This window comes from Cuculus canorus, chromosome 11 (genome assembly GCF_017976375.1).
Source record: "Cuculus canorus isolate bCucCan1 chromosome 11, bCucCan1.pri, whole genome shotgun sequence".
NCBI lineage: Eukaryota > Metazoa > Chordata > Aves > Cuculiformes > Cuculidae > Cuculus > Cuculus canorus.
Genome location: NC_071411.1, coordinates 12,877,602 through 12,903,243, shown reverse-complemented (window position 1 = coordinate 12,903,243; position 25,642 = coordinate 12,877,602). Strand labels below are relative to the sequence as shown.

Sequence of the window (25,642 nt, the reverse complement as noted above, 5' to 3'; positions counted from 1 at the left end):
AAGACTTTTATGACTTCAGTGAGTTTCTGAAACCCACTCAGGCCCAAATTGTGTAATACGGGGAGTGTTCGTTTTCTAGAAGAAAGCAAAAAGAAGTTTTTGAAATACAGTAAGAGATGGCAAAAGCCCAAACGAACCTCACTACAGAAGTTTCTGTAGGAGAACTGAAAGAATCACTTTGGCTGCTTTAAAATAACTAAAGTTTACAATATTATGTAACTGTGGTCTGAAGAATAATATATCATTGTAGGAGCCATGCTGATGTAGCTGGCCTCAGAGGCATTAAATTCCTGTTCAAATCCAACTTATATATATGCTACATTATTTGTACTGGACTAGGGTTTTTTTTCTGCATAATTTCATCTTTATTTAATTTTTAATGCTTTCTAATGGGACAAATATTTAGAAAGGTAAGAAAGTACTGAGGTTAATAACTTTGAACCCCTCCTTTCCCCCCAAACTCCAGACTTGTCTTTTTATAAATGGAAATGCCACATGAAGAAAAGTAGCCAATATTTGAATGTATTGATTATGCAAATTATTGCTTATATACTGAAGACTTAAAGTTTAGGTGGATTTCTCTGTCCTTTCTCAGATAACATTAGCAAAATTTTGACATGGAATTGGTATTACAAGGAATGTAATTGAATAATTATGTAGGTAGTTCAGAGTCCTGATTTGCAGTTTTTGTAATCTTTTAATCTGCATTCCGCAGTACCATTAGGAGCAGTGGCCAGTGGAATTCCCTTTTTTTATGAAATTTGGTAGTGGATCTGTTCTTTTTCATAAATTGCCATTGAACATAGACTGTACGTGAGCCAATACAAACACTTTGATTCTGCTTTCATTTTTCCCTGTTCCTCCCCTTTAGTAGAGAGAAGCTCCACCAGTTACAGTAAGATAACAGCAGAACAAGGGGAAAAAAGGGAGAAAAGCCCTTTGTTAGTCATCTTAAATTAACAAATGCTTACAAAGCAGTGAGAGTGAGACATAACCTGCAGCTGATGCCTCATCCCGCAACTTTACATCATTTCACCCACCCACATAGGAAGAAAAATGAAGGAATAGGCCCCGAGTATTGCCCTCTGTTTTGTTAAATGAAAATATCTCTTTCTGTAAGGTGCCAAAGACTTAACATCAGCACTGGTCGCTGGAAGAGATCCCTCAAATCCTTTCCAGCATATCCTTTACTTCCCCCTTCACTTTCTGTCCATTCTTCTGTCCAAGGCAAAAAAAAAAAAAAAAAAAGGAAAACAACAAAACATGTTTGAGGTTTTTATTTCTGTTTGCCTTTTTAACCAGTTCCGTTATTATACCAATCACAAAATTGTATACGTGTGGAATTCAGATCAGTGTAGATGACCTATTTGAGATGCACGAGACCGAACAGGACTCATGGGGTTAGGTCATTCTCATTGTGCACCCTACATAGAAATCTTTCCCTCGTTCTTCCTTCCTGCTGCTCTCCTTCGCAATAAAAGAGCAGTTTCCATGCTTGTAATTAAAAGTTAGATTTTTGGAAAGCCATTTCTTTGTTTTGTAGTGACAGCGATGAAAAGCCACTGAAAGGCAGCCTCCAGTCAATTAACGGGGACATTAAAGCCACCGAAAGTGCTGATAGTCTGGTAGATTATGGAGAAGGGGAGCATGGGATGTTCAATGAAGATGGTTCATTTATTGGAGCTTATTCTGGATCTAAGGAAAAAGGATCAGTGGAAAGCACTGGGAGTTCTACGGCAACTTTTCCTCTCCACGCCTAAAATATTAGCAAGAATGGTTTGTGTTTAATTGTGATATTTATCTTGATTAGTACTCCACAGTTACCACATGTGATTGGAAGCAGGTTGCCAATTGAGCCAGACAGGAATCTGACATCCAGGTAATATAAAAATAAGTCACTGCCACTAAATGATGATTTTCCATCCTAATTTCTAGATGTTTTGTTTTAATTAAACCAAAACAAATAATACTTTACTATACAAAATGTCATAATCTTACCAAAACAGAATTTCTCACTGTTACATCTGTATAGTTAATTGCTACTCCATGTGTTTCTTAAGTTTGGAATATGTTTCTCTGTATAGCACTTTTTTCGTTGTATAGCAGTTGTCACTTTGTACATAAATTTGTGTGTAGTATTCTCTCAAGTACCACAACCTCAGTATTACAACACGACAAGAAAATCAAACTAAAACACCAGATTGCTCTGCAAAGTGACACAATACATCTTACTGAGAAAAATTATAATTTGAAATACTGGAGAAATATATTCTATGTATTGTATAATTTCTCATAAGGAAATAAACTCCTTTGCTTCTGATACTATAAAATTATTTTAGTGGTTACAGCTGACTGCAATTACCAATACTTAGAGATGCAACTTTATCCTCAGAAAAATAGCTCTTAAAAGATAAAGCTCTGGCCTTGTGGATGAATCTTCTGTCCAGTAGCTGGCACTATTTCCTTAAATAAGTTAAGCTGCAGTAACTTTCCTGTGGCAAGGCAAAACAGGGTTCCCATTCACCATCATTAGAAAATATTTTAATTTGTTTTTCTGATTCTCTGCAAGCTGCATTTCTAAGAAAAATGCTTGTTGTCCGTCTCATATCTGTATATTTGTGCGCTAGCATACATTTCATGGAGATGTTGTACATACGATATTAATATTGGCACAGGTAAAAATCAGCCTTGTTTTATTTTGAAATGAGACATGTTGGTAGCATGAGTCTGTATAGCTGTGTAGAAATGAATAGAATTGCTTCTCAGTATGAATTTGGACCAGCAACGCTAGTTTTCAGGAGTTCTGTGTATACCAGTCATATAAACCTTACATATTTCTAGTATTACATAAAATAGACCTACCTGAGTTTCAAGAGATCATTTATTTTCAAGCTATTCAATGTTAAAATAAACAACAGCAAAAACAAAGAGAAATTATTATGCCATAGTTTCTTTTATATTTTGTTTACTGAATGCTGGTTTAAATCTGATTCTTTTCTTGCCTCTCCAACACTAACTCAGCAAAGCTGTACAGCGCATTTTTTTGCTCTTTTGTATTGGAATCTCCTGAATATCTTTAAAAGCATATGTTTATTTAAGTAGAGAATCAATAAGGCTTCATTTCTTCTTGCATTTACAAATGACTGTCACTTCCATTATAATATTTTTTAAATAGTTTCTGCAGGAGGGATAGATCTAAAAGCCATTTTGCATCGTGGTAGTAATTAGGCAAATATCCCTAATGGCTCCTTCATGGTCTCCATCACTTCAGTGGAAGAAAGAGAGAAAGCAAGAATTATTCACGTGGTTACGAGTTTCCAGTAATGGCTACAATTTTAGATGCCCATGGAAATGCAAGTTGTTAAGAGTGGGAAGGCCATGGTTTGTACACAGCTCACCTTATGCTTGGGCTCCTCCCCAGCGCTCATCAATTTCTGAAAGCAGAGTATGGCCTTCGGTGCTCAGTGCTTCTGCATATCTGTCCCCCTTTTTTAAATTTTAATTGTAGCTTGTAAGGGCTTTTCATGTAGCCTCTAGTTGGGGAAAGTAAACCCCAAACAGCCAGCCTGAAACCTCCTGTGGTGCCACATGAGTATAAAAGGATGAGAGGAAATCTGTCCTGAGTCAAAAATCATCCCAGGCTATGTCAGTGATCCAAGTCATTCAGTTTTTCTTATCGGTAAAGTTTATTATTTTCTGTATTTCACACAAGCCAAATGCTGGAAAAGTCAAAAGTAATTTTAATTTTTGGAAAAAAAAGTAAATCTTCATTTTAAAACAAAGGGAGTGCGTAATTGGGGAAATTTGAAAATTGGCATCTCATCAACAGAGACATTTCCCACCAGGATCTTTATCTGCTGACACTTGCCTGCTGCAGTCCAAACCAGATAAAAGTGTAAGAACTGATCAGGTTTGTGACAACCTTTGCTGCAAGCTTTGGGCTGTTTTTAATGTTTTTCGTTTAGAAATCATCTGCACTAGTGCACGATCAAGGGTCTTTGAAATAGGAACAAAATTAGGGAGCAAAATAGGGGCGGACTGCCCCTCGCTAACCTCCCCCTGCGAGGGTGACAGAACCGTCGCAGCCCCCGAGCCCCTGACCAGGCAGAGCTTTGCACAAACGCCTGTGGGTGAGGCTGGGTGCAAACCAACCACGGTCCCAATCATCCATTTTCTTGTACTTTGGGTTGCTGCAGATCAGATTGACTCCTTGTCCCAGAAAATGCCTGTTAAAAAGACGCAAATTTCAAATCATATTAGTGAATGTCAAATTATCGAATAATGAATATAAATCCCCTGTGCTATCACTTGCTCTGTTGGCGCTGAGAGATGTTTATGACATTCCTGTGATGTGCTACTCATCTGTGCTGGTATGAATGCTTTTTCTATTAAAATTTTAATTCAGATCCTTAAATCTTAATGTTGGTGTTTCATGATGCCTCAGGGCCTAAAAATCATACAGTGACAAAAAGATGTGCAATGGAATTTGTACAGCACGCACTGACTTTTGAGGAATATGCCCAATGAATACTAAACAAATGGCTGAGACTCCTGGGGAATCTCACTCATCTGAGCTTTTTTCTTTTTCCTAGTCATTTTTTTATCTTTATTTTTCCCCGTTGAGGTTTTGTTTTCTGTTGTAAGGGTACCACTTATACAGTGTGCCTTGGAAAGTGCAGGACATGAATGTTTTTTTTAGAGATTTGCTTTCAAGAGTAAACTAACAGAGCAAAATTAGATTTTCCTGAGCAGTTTTTTGTCATTGTCAGGACATTGGCTGCATTTTTAACTAGGGCAGGCTGTTACAGGTGAGAGGAAGTGTGGCCTTGTAAGCTGAATAAAAGGTAACACAATCGTATCCAATAACTTTTTTTTTTCACTCTGTCTGGGAGTGTTTGTTAAGATTAGTTGATGGAAATCTGTGATGTTTTCATTAATTAATACCTACCAGGGAATGTCAGCCTTCCTGCTGGGAGCAGGGAGACAGGGGCAGTCAGCCTTGTGAGCTTGCAGACCATGCTAGGTGGGAAATTATTAATTACCCAGTGCCATGGCTGTCAGTTTAGCTACATTTGGTTATGATGCACCATTGCATTTTACTGGCAGTACAAACATAAGAGGGGAAGTGACACTTTCAAGTTTGATATCTCAGTCAACCTGGAATGCAGTTTAGTCCAGCAAGGAGAAGGCATTTCCCTGGCCCCAGGAATCCTGGCTTGCAGATTTAAGCAACTTCCTCTGGAACAAGGCAGGGATGGATATTTCTCAAAAAGTTGTGGTATTTTGCCTATGTATAAGATTATGCAAATAAAATTGAGTCCTCTAACTAATGGGCAATATCTGCTGTGTGCCAGCTCCTGTGCAAGTGCAGCAAGGCTTTTGCATTCACAGAGTAGCATACCACTGACTCGGTATGAATTGTAATCTCAGACCCAAGTTTTATATTAAAAATATCATATATAATATAATTGCACATTCAAGAACTTGTAAGAATGACCCCAGCTTCATTCGCTGGCAAAATTTAGAGTCCTTTTCTCAAGAAATCTTTGCTCACACTTGACTTTGCTCTTCAGCAATGATAATGGCACAGGGCTGGGTATTAAAGCCCTTCTAGGGTTGGATCTTTAGGAACTAAATCAGAAAATGACTTTCCCCTCTGGATCAAAATGTGTATGTATAATAATTTTTTCAAATTCTTCGTTGTAACTCATGTTTTAAATTGATCTAATTAGCATATCATTTCATTATTTATATTTATTCTGTTGTGTTCTTATTACACAAATTTTAAAGAGTAGCGCTTTTTCTGATATCTACTTCCATTGACTGAATGGGTCAGATCCAGTGCATGAGAAGTTTTAATAAAATTTTTCAGGACAGTATTATTTTTAAGATGAAAACAAATGCTAGCACAATCTTTCTATACAAAAAAGGTAGGTTTTTTAAAACAATAATTCCACATGCAGTTTTGTAAACTAAAGTTAGAATAACATTCACTGATCCTTGCACACTTCTGAAATGAAATCTCATCATTTTTTATAGTCATTATTTTGCAGATGAGTGGTAACTCTAGGTTATTTTACTTACCTGTAAGAACTGATATAAAGGAAGGATATTCTTCATGGAGAGAGTATTTCCTTTGTTTGACAATGGATCAAGCCCTCAGCTGCATCTCTGTTAACTTTTAATATTTTAAAATAAGGCACATACACCATGTTGGAGCACCAGTACATGTTTACATTGCAGCTCAGTATCCTTCATGTAAAAGTTTCAGGTGATCTGCACTGATTTGTTCAGTTTTCAGGCAGGAGCCAAGAGGTGGGTTTGAGCCAAAGCATACTATCTGTTTTGTTTTTTATTATTATTATTACATTAATCAAGATACTTTGTAATTTCATGAGAAACGATCGAAGCAAATGTGGTATCACCATTACAATGTTACTTTTTGAGCTAAATGTTAGTGTGCACTTATTAAAGTTTAGAGAAATGTGTTGTACTGTAGTTGCTGTTTGTATCATGCATATGTGCACGTATGGTTTTAAAAGATATTTTCATTTTACATGAAATACAACTTTGCTAATAAAAGTTTGACTTGATGTAATCTTCAAAAGCCTTAGCTGCTAGCAAGTTTTTCTTTCATTTGGGTTTGCTTTTATTTCTCCTGATACCATGTCTTTGTTGGGAATTTGTTTTAATTGCCATTCGTAGCTCTCTCTAGCTTGTGGTTTGTGCTGTGATTTCTTGGCCCCATTCTGAGGCTGAACCACCCTCAACTTTCACTGAGACTGTCAGATACCATGTATCAACGACCATCTGGATGTGATCTACACCAAAGCAGGGGTGAACCTGAACTGCAAACACCTTTAATTCAGATGCCTCATTTATATCGTGGTGTGTTCATCTCCTGGATCGAACTATCGTCCTATATACTCTTAGCATCTATAACTTGCTTTATATACTCTGATTGTGTCTGTTAACATCACATAACCTCCCCAGCACACTGACCTTTAAGCTAAGCGGCATGTGAAATACTTGCAAAAATAACATTATCCAGTATTAAAATATGCTTAGCCACAAAATGGAAGACAAAAGCTTGACATACCAGGCATGAACAGAGGTGAAAGGAGCTAATCCAGTTATACGTGGTAGAATAGAACTATATAAAGATTTGCAGGGTAATTTTCTACCCTCTTCGTTAAAGATCACCAGAATAATGGTGATTTTATAAATATACAGGCACCTAGAAGCCCAGTAATACTCATGCTTTTCTTCTTTTCCCTTAGTTAGGGAAAACTCCATTTATGCTAAAAGTCTGAAAGCTATATGTGTTCATTATATAGAAATAACAAATGTTCATTTTTTGCTGAGGATAATAGGGAAAGAGAAAAATACTTTAGTTCTTTTGTAACTGAGTATTAAAATGGTTATACTGTCATACCCCTGCGCCCCCCCCCAATATCCCTTTAATATCCAGTGTTACATGATTAATTCTACTCTGCCTGTCCGTGGAGAAAGGATAACTAGGCAGGACCCACGTGATGCACACAGCTATGCCAATCTGATACATGAAACAGCAAAACTGCCACTACTGAGAACTCATAAAAAGTCAGCAGACAAATCTGTGGCAGCTGACGTCGCTGCAAAATCTGTTTTTGAAAAAAACAAACAGTATTAAACAGAAATTTGAAAGATCTAGGCAGTGCTCAGGCGGGAGACAAATTGCTCACACAGAGAATAATTCCTGGTTCCAACCCTGGTGTGTTTTCTGTGCTATCGTAGTATTTCACTCCATGAAAGAAATGCTCTTTTATTTTTTTTCCCTCCTCATGTTTTTACCTACTTCACTTTAGCAGGAAGGTTGCAGGACTCTTCAAACGCATTTTTCACCTGCAGAAGCTCTTAAGTATATTCAGTGCAAAAGCAGAAACAAATAGGACCAGCATTCACCTTTCAGGAAGGCATCAAGGGCATCCCAACATTTTTTTTATTATTCATATTCTAGAATAACGAGATTTACATTTTTCTCAATAACGTAATGGAGAGAAGAAAGTCTTACAATCATGTGCTTCACTGGAGTGAGACTAAAGATGATGATGCCATCATCAGGTGCATGGGTCACAGATCCCAGCTCACCGCATGCCAGAGACTCTTCTGATGCCCAGCCAACAAATCCTGGAGCAAAAGCTTAAGAAGAAAGTCTGGGACCAATATACCTTTATTTGATATTTTGCTTTTAATACCAAGTTGGCATTATTCACACTATTTGAGGGGCAGAGTATTATTTCTAATGTTCAAACATTTAATTCTGCTCTTCATATTACAATGAAATGTCATCACTTCTGGACTTTTACCATCTGTTAATAATTTTGAAATGCAGAGAAGTCAGTCAGTCACCCAGTGGGAAATAGCAGCAGTGTCTCACTGGGAATGTGTAAGCTCTGAAGATTTATAAGCCTCGTTTAACGAGACCTGCGCATTATTTTTGCCTTGCTGGAGGCCCTGTGCTGAGGCCACAGCCGCGTTTGGTGTGGCTTAACCTGCATAGAAGCGCAGTGACGCCATTGCTGCCTAGAGATACGGGTATTTCTGTAGAGAAAAACAACACCCTTGCCCCACTGCGGTGGCCGTGCAGTGCCCAGCTGGCAGTTCCTGCTGTGCTTCTTCCTTTTGCAGAGCACCTCTGTAGTCACAGGAGACATCGTTGCCCAGCGCAGGACAACACGCTTTGCATTTAAACAAAAATTGCCTCTAGAGTTTACAGTCCAGCCCAGCCAGGGGCCGGCGGCGTGTTCCTCCTCATTTGCTTCGGACCCCAGGGCGGGATCATTTCTAAACAGAACGCACAGGATGGTTTGTTTGGGTTTTATGTATTTTCTTTTTTAACCTCGACAAAATGGTCTTGGTTTAGAGTTCCATGACTTGGTGTGGTTATGCTTTTTCAGCACGTTTGCAGTGCTCCTATCAACTGAAATCTCTGAGAGTTGGTGGCTTTGACAGCTGCTTCTCACCTGGGATAGAGGCGAGAAGCAGTTGGGGTGAGGAGCGGGAGGGTGTGAAGCGTTGGGCTGCTGGGGCTGCCTTGGGCTGAACGGGGAGCCACTGCCTCTGCTCAGCGCCTGCCGCAGGGACGCGATTTGCTTATTCCTGCACACAACAGCATTCAACCAGAATAAGAACTGGCACATTTACAATCGCTCCTCCTGGAGGAAATAACATACAGGTGGTACTTTTTTACTAATTATCCTGTTAACAAATTAGCGGCCTTTCCTTCCAATCTGGCATGCAGTTACCTTTATAGCTGCAAGGTGTTGCTATCACCTCTTGATGGATGAGAAAGTTCTTGAGCGATGCCAACAGCGTAAGCAGGACTGGGAGGTGAGGCTATGTTTCCTCTGTGTTTGTTGGGCTGAGGCTGCAGGAGGCTCTGTGGTTGTGGGAAGGTGACCCAGACACTCAGAGGAGAGCATACCAGTGCTGGGAAAATGGACCTTTTACTGATTTTACTTTAAAGAAAAAGGTCAGAATGCCCTGCTGGGACACTTATGGGGCTGTGATCCCTAACAGAGAGCTTTATTGTGCTAGGACTGGTTTCCAGCATTTGCTCTGAGAGGGTTTCCTTTTCTCCTGGCTGGATGATGGGGGTGGTCTCCTGTGTTTCTTCTGAGACAGGTCTGTTCTTATCCCTGAGGCAGCATAGCTGCCTATCCTGCACAAAAGTTTTTTCCTTCTTCCTTCCAACTCTCTGTCAGGATCTGTCTGTATTGGTCCTGCAACTCTCTAGTGCCTGGGCTTGGAAAATTTCCACAGGGTGGAAGACGTGTCCCACTTACAGATGCACCTGGAATTTCATAAGTGCTGTGGATGAACATGTTTGAAGTGTTTCTGACTTTTTGGTGTTTTGGAGCGGTTTTTGTTGCCTTTTTTTTTTTAAGTATGAAAAAAAAAGCTATAGGAGGGGGTGGATTAATCTGCACATTTTAAGGTTTTGTGTAACAAATGTTGAATTTCCTGGAGAGACTCCAAGGGGAGTGTGACCTGTGTTACAGCCCTCACATGGGACGTATGAACCTGGGGAGCACTCAGATGGGTGCCCGAGGAAATGTGGTTCTCATTGGAAAGCAGCGGGCTGATGCTGAGTATTTAGCTAAAGATACCAGATTTTATCCAAAATGGTTCCTACTTGTTCCTCAGGGTAATTTAAAGAAGATCTGAAAGACCACTGAGGTTCTCACCAGTGCATCACTGGTCTTGGAGACCTTCTTAAGTGTGGTCCTAGGGCAGGATTCAACCTGGGAATGACTGGCGTCGCTCACTCCTGTGAGCTTCTGCCATGCTGTATCTTTGCAGATGACTGGACACAGAGTAATTGAGATTACTTACATTTTTAAGTAAGTTCTTTTTATGATTATTTATTCCATGATTAAAAGTAGCAATGCGGGTTTTAATAAAAATAAGGTTATGATGTAAGAGGGATGTTATCCTTTATGACTTCAGACAGTCATCATTCTGAGTGTTCTTTATTTTACTTTAAGTGGCAATTTATACAAAACACACATACAAAAAAGTTACTGGGCTGTTTTGACTGACAGTGGAGCGACAACTTCTAATGGCACAGAAGTTCTGGTTAATTATTTGTAATTAAAATCAGAGTACAGTATTTCCAAATGCAGCATGGAACAGAGATGCCACTGAGTAAACAAATTTGCATAAAGTGCAGTGGAATCAGATCATGTGACACACTAATTTGCCTAATGTAAAAAAAAAAAAAACTTCTTGAGGAAAAATAATTGTTCCAAAGAGTACTGTCAGCAAAGAGATCTGAAAGTGGCAGTGGCAAGTGACAGGAAATAGCTCTGGAAGAGTGGTTTGAGGAACATTGTGAGACAGAGGTGTGGAAAGCGTCATTGCAGCTAATAAATCCACTTGTTTTTGTTGTTTCTTCATCGGGAGTAGTTTAAGTGATTTTTGTCCCAAGTTTGCAGAGGGAGCATGTTTTTTTTGTTGAAAAATATTTGGTTTATTTCAGTTCCTGTGACCATCACTGGTTGAGGATTTTCAATTACTATAATTTATTTTATTATATTATTATACCTTATGTTTTTCAATATGTTTCTTGAAAAATTTTTACTTAAAAAGTAATGAAAAAACCTTTACCTTTCTTAATTGCTTTTTTAACAACTCTAGATATGCCGATGAGCTAATTATAGCAATGTCATGGTTGCTGTCTCAATGCCTCTTAGCTGCCATGTTTTACACATTTTTCTGCCTTTTTTTCATGCAGCTGGTGCTGAGCTCTGGTACGCTCAGAGTGGTGCTGCTCTCCTGTGCAGGCACTCACTCTTCCAGGGCAGAAGGGTCTCTATGAGTTTACTTGATTCTGATTTTTCTGAAACTCCCAGCCCTTGGAGTCCCAGGACAGCAGAATTCTGAATAACAGGGAGAACTTGGCTCTTCGCCTTGTTTCAATAGGGACAAGAAGAAATTCAGTCTACCTCGAGGCAGAAAAGTCATCGAGCTCATTCTATGGCTTACTGACAGTTTTACATTTTGGATATTATTATATTTTTTTAAGAAATAGTCACAACTACCACCCCATCACCCACCCCCCATTTCCCCACCCTTCACACACCTTGTGGAGCTCTGAAAGCTTGAAGCCATGAGCCAAAAGGTTCAAAAATCTGTGGTGAATGGAATGTGCAGGGCTGTGACTATGTGCCCGTCTCTGACTTTCAAAAGTAAGAGTTTAACTGCCTGAATGAGAAGCTCGTATTTTGACTAATTTTGGCAAACCTCATAAAAATATGGATTTCTCAGTCCTATTATTTATGAGGTTAAATTTGTCTACGTCTCTCCTTGCCAAATGTTCAGAATATTAAAATTTTCTCACATCTGCAGTTTAAGTTTCCTGTTAAAGAAAGGAAACTTTAAATTCAACTGGCTCGTTTCATCAGCCTGTTATCAGCGCCCATTGTATTTTCAAGTCTGTGTCAGTATGACAAGACATAGCTGAATCCATTTCTTCTTATAATCAAGATAATAACTACTAAAAATTGATGGATTTTGCTGCAGTTGAAAATATGGACTAATTCTTGCCATAATTATCAAGTCTTTAAATGGTAATTGCACGCTGTTACCATCCATCTGCTGTCAAATTTATTTCAGTAATTGACCTCCTAGTCCAGGAATTAGAGACAGACTTTGATTATTGGTTCAATTAGTCTTAAAGCATAATGTTTCTTTTTTTCTTTAAGGTATTTTAGTTATCCAGCCAGTCAAGGAATGCTGCTAAATATTTCTTGTCTTTATGACTTTATATCAGTACTTGCTGCATCTCATTTTAAATGGTACATATACATATATCGATAAGGGGTTTGGTGATGAAGCATTGACTGGCTTTGTGCTGTTTTACTTTGAACCTTTAGTGACACTTTTCTTGGGCAAGGGACTGACCTTTGCTGCAGAGGTGCTATTTTCTGACAAGAGATGGCGCATTGGCTGTTTCTGTGTGGTTTGCCTGGGCTGCTCCCTGCCCAGCGCTCCCAAACTGAGCTGCTCTCGGCAGTCTTTTATTTGCCTTTCAAGGGAAAAAAAAAAAAAGTCAGGTATAGGTTCCATAGAATCTTATCCACACTTGCTAATATGAGGGAGGAAGAGAAAAGGATAGATATTTTTCTGGGATTGTTATAATAAGGCAGGCGTTGCACACAGAACAGCCAGGGCTTGGGTTGGGGGAATGGAAGAAAAGAAACATTGTGTTCTTGATGCCCACAGTTGATTTGCCAATAAGGGCCAAAAATAAGTGGACTTTTTGCTCTAATTTATTAACTACTTTAGATACTTGCTCCCCAATAGCCTTTTTATAAAAGAAATAAAATCCTTTGACTCCCTGACCATGGACCATGCTCTTTTCTGGGACAATGCTTGGCTTTTACCTGGGAAAGGAGGAGGGGTAAAAATATGGGGGCAATAAAATTCACATTCAGGTAAAGTGTCTATGCAAACACTATGCAAGTCCAGCTTAGGCTTTCCAGCTGAAATAAACACTGACTTTGTTTTAAGATTTATGTGGAAAGGTGAGTTTTAGACAAAGCCATGCCTGATAAGCAGCTGAAAGGGCAAAGAGATTTTGGGTGGAATTAAATCAGCACTGGACCTGATCTTGTCATGGAGGGATTAAAAAAAATACTCACATGGTCTTAAACTTGCCCTTCCTCCTTTTCTCTCTCAATAGCATATTTACCTCCTGCACATTTTCCTGTTGGAAATTCAGTGTATTCTGTCTGTTTGCCTAGGAATACGTTTTTCTGCTTTTTTTTGCACACACACGAATGTTCATGCAGGAATGGAAGAAAATGAATGGAATGAAAATGGTTTTCAGGTTTCCACCCTAAGAAGAACAGTGAATAGTAAAATAAAATAAAGTATGTAACAGATAGGTGATACAGACTTTTTAATTATTTCTTTACAATGATATTTTATGCAGTTCTACGTTAATTTTAATCACCATTGTGAGGCATCCCTAAGTTATATTTTATAATCCACATCCCTCCAGGATGGTAATGAGAGCAGTGTAGCACAGCTCCCTTTCATGCAGCCATCTTCTCCAGGTCTTAACATCTGCTGGTGTTGCAAACAGAAGTAACGCTTGCCTTTTTTAATTCTAAATAATCAACATTTGATAACTTTTTTCATAAGAGCAAGCGGTTGCTAAATATAAACCAACACAGCCTGGAATTTCATATTCTGCCGTATTCATCTGGAGTTTCTGCTCTCTGCTATTATCCCAAATCCCTTCTGTTCTTTGCCAGTCGGAGCAGAAAAGCAAGTGTTACTGTGGTTACACTGGGGAAATAGGCAGATGCTGCAACATGCATGATGACTCTTCCAGGAAATGCTTCAAGATAATTACAAGTAGCAATTGTGCCAGGGATATTGCTTGTTCCTGTGTCTCTTCAGATAATAACTTTTATAACCTACTTGGCTGTGTCCTCTGGAAGGATTTGAGGGCATAGTGGTTGTAAGAAATCACCTGAGATTATTATTTTGCTGAGTCTTCTCCCTCCTGGACTGAATGACAGCCTTCCCTGCACCTTGATAATGTGTGTTCTAACTCTCTCGCCTCCAGTTCTTGAGCTTTAACTGTATTTCAGCATCTATTTTTTTATTCTTTAAACTTTTGCTGCTTGAGGATTTAAGATGAGACCTTCAGAACAGCTAAAACACCTGAGTCCAGTGCATAGCTGCTGCCTAACCTGCAAGTGCTTGGCACCCATGGATATATAGGTACAGATGTATTATAACACTAAACTTTACCACCTCCGTGCATCACCTTTCCTGGGTGTGTGTACCCCAAAGCATTTGCTCTTAACAATGTGGAGCATCTTGCGCATGAGCTGGCAGAGGGATTTCCAGCAGAGTTTCTCTGTCTCCTCATAGCTTCACTTCTGCAGGTACGACCAGGGCAGACCTAAGTGGATACTGAGGCAGATGGATGTTGATATGTATTCTCCTCCAGCATCCCTGTACTGATGGGATTGGGCTTCCAGCAGGGTAGAGGGCCCTGTGACAGGAGGTGAGACACACAGACCTGACACACCTGAAACTGGGAGGTCCCCTTCCAAAAGGGGGTGCTCCAGCCTGTGAGGGTGAGAAGCAAGGGTGGGGTGCTATAAATAAGTAAATCCCATGGCAAAAAAACCTCTATCCTGTAGTCTTATTTCATTATTATTTGTTACTCTTGCCTGGCAGTAAAATTCAAAAGTTCCAGACAGACAAAAGATTTAAGATATTTGAAAGGCATCTTGGGCTTTGGTGTTCTCTGTTTACTGGGACCTGACTTCTACCGAGGCTGCAAAAGGATTTGCCCCCAGGTCTCATATGTTTGTAAGAAATCAAAGCATCGTACCTGTGCTTGAGAAAACAGTGGTGGAAGCACGCTCTCTTTCAAGTCATCTTTGAGAACTGGTCTTCAGTCAATTCATTCATTACATTATTAAAAGGGCATAAACAGTTGGGGAATTCAGAATTCCCCCCTCTCTGTAACTTAGCCTTCATAGCAGAGTTGCCAAATATATGTATTTTCCCTCTACCCCCCATACAAAACAACAAGCTTAGCTGTTTCTCGGAGACTATTCATTTTCACCACATCAGGAACTTATTAATTCTTGATGAGAATTCAAGAATTAATCAATTCTTGATTGAATTCTCCCCAGAGAGAAGAAACTGGGCCAGATTTGCCTTTTGGCTGCTTTGAGTCTGTCTCTGACTCAACACACATGGTAACAGTGGTATAATCACTCTGCTCAGCTTCAACTCCATATCAAATGCATCTTCACAGCTAATGTAGGACTCTGAAGACAATTTCCCTGCTACAGGTACTGTCTGATGAGAAGAAAGTGGCTGGAGACCCCTGTAGTGCTTTGGCTTTGCAGTCTCCCTGCAGCGGTTGTGGCGAGTAGCAGTGAGAACAGCCTGAGGGTTGCTCTAATGGAGGGCAGGTACAAGGCCAAGGCAATCAAAAGGAGAGGAGAGGGGGGAATAAAAATATATACATAGCTTCCTTCAGCTGGATTTTATGTGTTGCAGCCGTAGCTTGGGATCTGGCCACTGGGTAAGGATACAGGAGGACTGAGCGCTGGGAAGCTAAGTCACATTCGGAGTCAAAGACCCTCAGTGTTTTGCTGATCTAAAGTCAGTTTAGAGGCAAGGATGTTGGATTTCTGCAGTGGAGTCTGAAATTGGGCCCTTGCTTGCTGTTAAGAAGTTCTTACGTTAAAGCTGTTTGCTTCTAGTGCAAATCTTACAAGTATACTGTCTGCATTAAAGACAAATCAAGTCAGATTTTTGAACTAAGATTTCCTCATGGTTTCATTCAGTCATGGTGTACTGAGGAATTTACATTTAGATTTATAGTGTTGACCTACTTCCTTGTAACTGTATTTTGCAGAAGGAAGTTTCCCTGCGAGATTTTTAGTGCTGTTTAGATGAATTTTACTTGACAGCTCTATGTCATTTATTTATGACTCCCTTGCAATGAGTTAGAAATAATTTGCTGTTGTGCTAAAGACTTGCCCTGTTTTCATAGGGAGATAAAGTTCCTTTATTTTTCTTAGACTTCTCATGAAAAGTAAAACGTGATGACTTCAATTTCAAGGTGAATTAGACATGGCATGAACCCTATAGGGATGCTTACAATATACTTAATTTGAGCTGCACTTCCATTGTCAGCCTGTATAACTCTTGACTTAGTAGCATGGATCTATTGGGCTTTTTTTAAGTAAGTTTACTATTGCTTCTTCAGAAAATATTTTCTCTTCCTCCCTCCTCCTTAAAGGTAGAAGTCCAGTCAGACTGTATTCATAGTCAATACACTTCCAGATTCTAGTGTTTACATTTCTTTTTTCTTAAGTATCATACTTGGATTTTTGGCATTTGATACTGCATGCAATTCACTGACAAAGTGAATTTTTGGGTGTGAGCTCTTAGTAGAGGAAAATAATAGATAAGACAGAAAATACATTGTTGCTTCTACACAATCTCTTGTCCCCAGCAAGCTACTCTTCTACCTACTGATAAAGCTGGTGTTGATAGCGTAGCTGGGATTAACAGCCATAGTTGGTGGTGTTCTGCACTTACTACCCTCTTCATTTATATGTAAACCGTTTTTTTCATGATCTTTTCATTTGCAAAGTGTTTTGAAACTTACAGATAAATGTGATTTATAAGAACCGTTGCTATTATTAGACTCCCTCATTCTAGAAAATAGCATAAAATACGAACTTATTAAAGAATCTGTCAAAACCAGCCAAGAAATTTTTGTTCCCATTATTTGCAAGAGAACCAGTTGTTGAAGTCCCCGTTGGTGGCTGCTCTCCTCACCAGGGAGTGCTGTGCAGCAAAGGTAGCATTTGATGAGATGGAAAGGAGCAGCGCCATGAGTGTCTTCAGTGTGTGACAACTTCAAGTCAGTTCTCCATACTTTTAGAGCAGTCTAACTCATCTCTCACTGCACGGTGTGTGCAGTGGAGCCATCCAGCAGCACAACGAATGCTGATTTCTGAGCACATCCGCCTCTGGGGATGGACCTGTTGCACTCAGCCCCAGCAACGGTGTTCCTTCCTCCCTCCCTCATGCTTATGCAGTTGAAAATTTTGTTTCATTTTTATTCCTTCCAGTCCTTCAAAGACAACCTCTACTGCTTTGAAGAGATTGTGGTTGGAAGCAGTAAACTCACCTGCACTTGCGTAACCCCACTGTGAGCACTAACTGGAAGTAGTGAGGGCTGTAGGAACTTTCCTGCCTGACCCAACAAAAAGGCAGGTTCAGAAGGGAATCAGAGCATGGGACAAGGGCAAAGCGTTTAGGCTTTTCCTCTAGGCTTGGGCAGAGAGCTGAGCTAACCCAAGAGAGAGCTACTGAGAAGCCACAGAACAGGAACAGGTTTTAGTCTTTATTCAGATTTTCAGGTTTCTAAATTGCAATGGAAGTTTGGCCATGGCTCTCCTGGGAAAAGCACACTGGAATGTGCTGAGTTTTAACCTCGGTGCTGGAGCATGAGAACTAGAGGTGGGAATCTAGAGGGCTCTCAGTGGGATGGGGAGGAGTAGCTGCCTGCGGGTCAGTCCTCTCTGAGTTTGTGCTTAAAGTAGCAGGGTGTTTTGCTGTTTGTTTGTGCTTTGGAGAACACTACAGTGCCTTTGCAGTGCAGAGGAACCGCAAGCAGTGCCTGTCTCAGCAGCCTCTGGATACCTACCATGGTGATGGTGATGAGCTGCATTGAGGGTAATTGTGTTGTGGCCACCGATTTCACCTATGAACGGCTCTAGAGCATTTAAAAGAGTGAAAGAAATGTCCTAATTTTCTTCTCAAAGCCTCTGCATGCTCTAAGTGAAGAAGATACACTGGCAGTGATAGAAAAAAATGGGGTTCAGGTTTTATGGATTGCTGTCCTGACTCCTCTGGCAGGAGAAGGCTCCTATTTTAACCAGCCTCATCTAGGACAGTGTGAATAGCTGAGTGGGAAAGGCACAAAAAAGAAATCTTAAAAATAAATAAATAAGTTCACCAGGGGACTGAGGGAGCACTCAAAATGAAGATGTCAGCACAGAAAAGGAGATTGATCAAATCTAGTGACCTGTATAAACAGATGAAAGAAATTGTAGCTGGTCACTTATAACCATGTGAATTGAATTAAACTGACATTGCTTGCTGTAAATAGAGTATTGAATATACGAATTGGTGGCTCTTTCTGCTCTTTTTCGAAGAAGCAAGTAGGCAGAAGGCACAGGGAAATGGCGCTTGGACCAGACTGCGTTACCCTTGTCTGTCACAGGCAATTAAAATGAGCTATTGATGTTAGAGTTCAGTTCCCTAATAGCTAAAATACAAGATGGGGCACTTGGTCAAGTCTGCTAGGAAAACAAATCCCGAAGGACCTTTTCCAGTCTTTGTTTTGCAATGTCTGTTTTTAGGATAGAAGGAGGTGGGCTTATGGGAAGAGCAGAACAGTGGTATCACAGGGTCCATTCCTCTGAGAAGCAGATGCAGAAGATCTCAAGTGTTTATGAGTTGGTAAGAGATTGACCTTGGTGTTTCTTAAAACCTGTGGTTGACATTTCCCTAACTCAAGATGCATTACATCAAACAGAAGGGAACTCTATATTAGATCCTATCTCTATGGCAAGAGACCCATTGATCACTGAATGAAAAGCGAGTGGTTGCTTGGTGCAAGGAAGCATGGTTTCATTATGTCTAGTGTCTGCTAATGGGAAAAAAAAAAGTCTCAATAATTTATTTACTGTTCTCCAAAAGATCCAATCTCACAAAGATGAAAAAAATAAAACTCGTCTAATTCTACTCCCCTCGATGCCCCTGGCAAAATAATGTATGACAAATAGTGAGTGGGGCGATTAGGAGCATATGGCAGAGAATATAAATGAGGAGTTGAACATGGTAAGCAAAAGAGCATGAGGAAAATGTATGGCCAGCAAGTTTAAACCTATTTCTGAATGTCTTTTATATATGACAAGAATGAAAAGTAATTTAACTAGTTGCACCTGTCCATTTGCAGATGGAAAGAGAACTGCCAGTGCTTCTGTCCTCTCCCCAGCAGGGAGGGATGTGGGTGATGATGCTGCTTCACAAGAGGGAATAATTTATATCCAAACAGTGATTAAGAGGCAGTTAAATGGCAGTGACTATTGTCAGACTCTGTTAAATTAGTAAATCTGGGTAACTGGCACCTAAAATTTTTAAGAGCTGTCTGAGTGACTCTTTGGATCATTAATGTTTATTTTTAATAAGTCCTGGATCACTAGGGAAGTTTCAATAGGCTGGAAGAAAGCTCATGTTCTGCCATTATTTAAAGAGGGTAAATGGGATGACCTGAGTAATTACAAGCCTGTCAGATGAGCATTCAATCAATATGTGTTTCATAGTACCAAAGTAAGGTCGTATATCTGAGAATAAAGAATGTAGCTGATACTTGCAGGATAGGAGATTTTATCCAGAGAAGGAGTGTACAATAGGAGAATACTGAATAGGTCTGGGGAGAAACGTTCTCTTTGTCACAGGGGAACTCTGCATGGCAATGTTGCTGTCCTGTTTTCACGTCCACGATTCATGAAGCTGCTTGGAAATTCTGAGGTAGTTCAGGGAAAATCAGCAGACTGATTAAAGATTTTGCAATCCAGCCATATAAAACTAAGTCTGTTTAGACCACAGAGAAAACGCAAAGGCGTTCCCTGATCAGTCTCTAATGATTCCTGCTGGGATAATACCAGCAGAAGATGTAGTAGCTACAGCTTGAAGCCAGAAAGCTCAGGCTACGAACAATGTGTGCAGTGTTCATTAATTACTAATTGGATAAATGATGATTGTGGCAAATCTCCACTACTAGATTTCTTTGCCACAAACTCAATTTGTCCAGCCATTGTTGATGGCCTTTAAACGGGAAGAAACATTGGTTGGCCTTCCTACCAGGGAGGCTTTGCCTGGTGTGCGGGGTTGCAGCTGGTGGCTGTTGCAGGTCATAAGAGTTTTGCTGTTGGCTTTGGCCGAGGACCCGCAGAGCAGGCTGGGGGCATGGCAGGGTGTATGCAAGGGCACAGCTTTCAGCAGGACCTCTGGAGTCAGAGCAGCCACCCTGGAGGAACGAGAGACGGCTGCCTGCAATAAAGTGTAAAATTGATAATCAGCCCTTTAGGTTGCCAAAATGTGTCCGATCACTGAGCTCGGAGACGATGCCTACATAAGCTCTTGTATTATTTATAGCTGTCTTAAATAGCCGTGCAGGCTGCAAGGCTATTTTTTGAAGGTGCAGTGTAATTCCGAATTGGAGCCTATTTTTAACAACTCTCCTGGAGGTCAGGATGTGTGTGGCTGTTTATGGCCTCTGCAAAATCTAAAAATATTTTCCAGACATAACATTCTTTTAATTCTCTTCAGAAACTTATGATCTTCCTGGTTTTAAAACAACCCCTGAAATCTCGTGCTGCCCAGGTTATTTTCCAACTTCCTTTCTTCTCTTAATTGCAAAAATTAGCAGCAGTGTCTTCCTTGGCTTTCCTTTTTAGTTATTTGTTGGATCTCCTGCATCGAAATACTATTGTGTATATGAGACTTGGATTATGCATTACCAATACAATTTGCACATTGATGTAGGCTTTATAAATGGTTTATTTTAAAAGAGAAACTGCCAATTATTTTAGTGGAAAAAAAATCATAAAAATCCTAAATTCCTGAAAGAACTGAATTTGGAAGGTCTTCTGGAGATTGCAGAGTAGGTATCTCTTGTTAGGTATTAGTATCCTGATTTTTCACCAGGAGTTAAGGAGATGTGGAAATAAAGTGGTGTTGTGGGAATAAAGATGCTTTTGACAAATATCCCCGTTAAAAATGTGTGTGTATTCATTGTATTGTTTGACTGTTAAGAAAAAGTTGCGTTTGGAGGATTTAAATTACATTCATTTTGGAATTTATATCAATACTCTGTATTTTCTTTCAAGGTTTAAAACTAAACAAAGTCTGTCAAATTGATCTTTAGAGGAAAAGTCTAGGTGTCAGGTTTTGTAGTACAATTTCCCTCTTTATTTTCACGCTTTCCTTCAGGTTAACATTTTAACCTTTCATTTGATTCCAGGCAGGTAAAATTTAATATTGATATTTCTCACAAAATAGGCCAATATTTGTTTCCTAGACATAGCTGCTAGTAAAAAACACTTCAGGAGGTTGAAGTCCCTTGATGCAGTAGACAATCATAATGGTACACGGCTGTTCTGAAAGTAAGAATAGCTCCTAACGGCTTTGACAACCCATTTGTCTCACCCCCACTGTGCTGAGGTTACGTTTTGCTGCATCCTCTAGAATATATTTGTTTCCAGAAATTCACTTTCATAGGCTCTCCTTTGACTTTCTCTTTCCCTTTCCTCAAAATTCCATTTTTTACCTCTTTCTTTAGGGAAGGGAGCCTTTGAAGATTTCTATGTTATTCATAGTATTTGTAATGCACAAAAAGTCCATAAGGAGGGCTACTAGAATTAGCATGTGGTTGGGAGTCTGATTTGTTTCTTCCTCATGCCTAGTAAATCAGTTTCTGCTCATTTGAAGTTGATGAGCCTGATTACCAATGTTCCTCTAGCAAGCAAGTGGAATTCTATTGATTTGGGTGGAACCATGTCAGATTTATAGTTTAACTTTAATCGACAGAATCTGACTCAACGGAATATAACTGGTAGGGTAACATTACATTCAAACCCAAATGATTAACAAATACATTTGTTATATATACACACAGATCTTAATCTAATGTTTTTCTTAGTGTGCTGTATATCTTTAGTGCTAAAAATAAGAAAACAAACATTGTTTTCATTCTCTAATAGTGAGTGGTTTGTTGGTTTGGTGGTTTTTTTAGTAAGTGCTTCTTTGTTTTTATCACTGAAAAAAAAGGTAGTGTCTTTGCAACTGCAGTGTTGTCTAATGAGACCAGCAAAGTTCAGAATACTATTGATTGACAGAGTTTTGCCAAATAATAGTCAATTTGAGTTAGTGTGGACAAAAATTTGCTCTCAGATGAGCTGACATTGGCCTCAGCTTTCAAGCCCTAAAAATGAAAAATATAGTCTTTAACTATTTTAATGTTTGCAAACATGCTTTTAATAATTGAGCAAAACCAGAATCAATGAGCAGCTAACATCTAATTTTTGTGAAACATATGGAAGTCCCTTTTTATAGCGTTTTTAATGAAGTCTTAATCATTTTAATACATATATATTTTGAGTGTTCTCAAGCTCTCTTTCATTGGTGTTAACGTTGACATGTGTTAATTGGCAAATGACTATGAATTACATTGTGCTGTAACTTCGTTTAGGCGTTCTGGTTCCTTCTTGAATCACTTGGGAGTGAACAATCAGAAACTTAGTATGAAACTTTGATTGCACAACCTCATTTATTCCTTTTTTCAGCCTCATGTTTTCTTTTGTTTAACATTATGGGGAATTATAAGGAAAGGAAACAGGTAAAATGGAGGTTGCTTCACAGAGTATGTTGACTATCAGTAAATTATTTCCAAAGAACTGTCGGTCGTGGAGAGCTGCTACAACATCTTTGTTGCAGCCTCTGAAACCATAAAATTTTGGACCTATAAATGGAAGATTAAGAGGATGGGAGTGGAGCAGAGGAGGTGTCTGTGTGCAGACCACCACCAGCATGTACCACCAACAGATCCTTTTCTGCTTACAAGGATGAGCTAGGGTCTCCTCTTGTGCTAAAAAGTTGTGATTTCCTTCAATTAAGAACAAGCTGAGAAAGAAACTTAGCATTAAGAAGAGAACAGCAAAGAGAAGAATCCCTGCCCTGGGATCTAGACTTGGACACTGGCTGAGCTCTGCAAGGTTGATAGCACCTTCATCTTATGCTCCTTGTGCAGGAGATGTCTCCTGGTGAGCATTGCAGCGGTGATCAGAGCATACGCAGTGGGTATGCAGCTCAGGTTCAAAGGCTCTAGCCATGCCTCTGATTTATACATTAATATATTCCTTATAATTTATGCTTTAATAGTTTTATTTTTATCATTGCTATTTTCCCTTGAAGATGGTAATTACTTTATATTCATGCTTCAGTCATTATCAATTGATGTGATCATTTCATTTTCTGTAGCTTTGAATGCTATGGAATGTTTCTGGTTGAGAAGTCTCTGCTGTACATTACTTATTTGTAGCCAACGTAGCTGTGAGGAGAGGTGCTCTGTGTGGGCATGTGTTTAGTTTTTTGGTTTACTGTCTAGTGACTCATCTACATTGTGCTCTCAAGCATCTCATGACTACCTTTGCACAGACAAAATACTGACACATCTCTGTTTTCAGGTATGCATATCTTTGTTTCACTTGTATGTTGAGACTTTACAGCCCAGGACACCTGGGGACAGCCTCTCAATTTGTGCTTCTATGAAAAGGAAGAGTATTTTGTGGAGAACCTGCCCCTGCCTGATCAAGGAGGCAGAGGTGTATGTCGGTTGTTTTTGATACCTGCGTGTGTAAGTGCCCGGACTGATCCTGCAATCTCATTTCCTGGGTCATGAGATGCTTGATGCTGATCCAAATCTTTTTCCAGTTATCCTCAGCCTTCTAAAATATCTAGTGCAGAGAGAATTTCTTTATGGTAATATATTTTTTTCAGAATAGCTCTTTAGTTTTCATTATAGCGGTGTCATTGCAAGGCTCAGCAGTTGTCTAAATATGGGTTTAGTATCCACAGATATGAGAGAAGGAGGAAATACCAGTAACTTGTTTCCAGCTACTTGTTTCCAATAGTTAAGCTGAAGCTTGCTAACAGAAATATTATTGATTAGCTTTCAGTGTAAAAAATTAGGTATGTTTGCACAGATATGTTCAGCATCATTATATATTGATTAAATGTATTAAAGATAGATAAGGTACAACAGTGATAACCATATCTTCTTGTCTGAAGCAATGGCTTTCATTAACTTTATTATTAAGTTGGGCATATTAACACTCAAGTCCTAAAGCTCTTCTGCATGCATACTCAACATTTGTGTCTTATAGTTTACTGATATGTAACTCAAGTTTTCCAACAAAATCATCTTTGGTGTAACATTTCATGCTTTTCTGAGGCATAGGTCGTTCAGGGGAACACAGTGCAGAAAAGGAATGAAACTACTTGCCAAAGCAATTTTGACTAAGCATGAGAAAAACATGTTTCTTTGACATTAAAAATCGATTTTTAAGTTTATGTTCACATTTGCTTTGAAAATGTGACATTCCCTTCGTTTTCCAGATAACCCAATTCAACTGCTATTTGCTGTGTACTGCTTGAGATCCTGAAATTCATATGTAAGCAGAGGTGATGTCACTGGAAGAAAATGAGGGTGTGCTGACCTTGTGGTGGTATTTGCCATGTTGCACCAAGGTTGCCTGGGCCAACTCCATTTATTCTAGACTTGGTGAGCACTGGAACTTGGCTAGTTATCATGATGAATTAACAGGCCAAGAAGATCAAGTGCTTTAATCATAATTGCATGTTCATGAGGCAGATTTCAAGGCAAAGATTTAATATCTTTAAGTACAAGAGATAATAATAATGGCAAAAGTTATATTGTAAGGAGTCATTTCAGTTTCTAAAATCATTCAGAAAAGGCAACCCCACTCAACCAAGTAATTTGTGTAGCTACATAAATATTCCCAGTATTGCTTAAAGCATTTCTTTTTTCCTCCTGAAGTCTGCAAATTACACTTTTATGAGATGCTGTACAAACTAACTACTATTTCTATTCAGAGTATGATAATATCTCCTTGCCTCTCAATGAAATATTTGTCCCCTGAGAATCTGTCAGTACCTTTCCTCATAAAATACCTGAAAATTGAATAAGGTGTTAAGCTTTATTATGTACATATAATACTGGTACCTGTGGGATGATGTGTAGTAACCTTATTTACAGAACCTTAAGATGTATTTGCAGAATATATTTTAGGGTGGGACAACTCTGGAACATGTATTTATAATATCTTCTTCTTACATGACTTGATCTTGAAAACATCCCAGGAGTCTTATCTCTGAAAAAAAAGTACAGTCAGAGTATAACTCAGTACCATCTGAGTATAACTTTAAATTGCAGCATTACAGAGAAGCAGGAATAAAATGTGTATCTAATGCAGTTATACTATGTCAATCTCTTAGGCAATGCTGGTTTTAAGTCTTTCTTGCTCAAAATGCAAAAAAATGATATGGAAATGTAACTTTTCTTATAAATAAAAACATTGTGGATGCTGCATTCACAGAGATTCTTCTTTTCAAACTGGGACATGAATTCTCAGATACTACAGAAATATGTTAGAGACCTAATATTGATGAAAAGTCTTAACTTTCTTCTTCCAAAAGTGCATTTCCTCTACTCTGGAAGGAGTACTTCCTCCAATAAAGCATACAGTGAAGAAGCTGCTCCTACAACTGCAGATATAGAATGGATTCTTTGCTGGGCTAAGATTACATGCAAGGTTAGAGAAACACACCTCTTTTCAAGACAAAATCCACTCCCTTTGGAAGAAAGGGGGGGAAAAACTTCATGCCACTTAAAAGCTATAAGAGGGCCTATATTTGCAGATTTTGAATTAATTTCAAATCTCTATTTTTT

General features: G+C 39.1%; 1 protein-coding gene across 9 annotated transcripts in view; it reads left to right on the top strand.

Moving 5' to 3' along the window:
* Window positions 1-6,607, top strand: part of CHL1 (cell adhesion molecule L1 like) — a 139,710-nt gene extending 133,103 nt beyond the window's left edge. For 7 of the 9 annotated variants that reach the window (XM_054076721.1, XM_054076718.1, XM_054076722.1 and 4 more), the window contains one exon: window positions 1,544-6,607. In XM_054076721.1, coding sequence (XP_053932696.1) covers window positions 1,544-1,760 — 217 coding nt within the window. In that variant the 3' untranslated portion in view covers window positions 1,761-6,607. The remainder of the gene's footprint in view (window positions 1-1,543) is intronic. The other 2 variants (XM_054076723.1, XM_054076725.1) reach the window with 2 other exon arrangements.
* The last annotated feature ends 19,035 nt before the right edge of the window (window positions 6,608-25,642 follow it).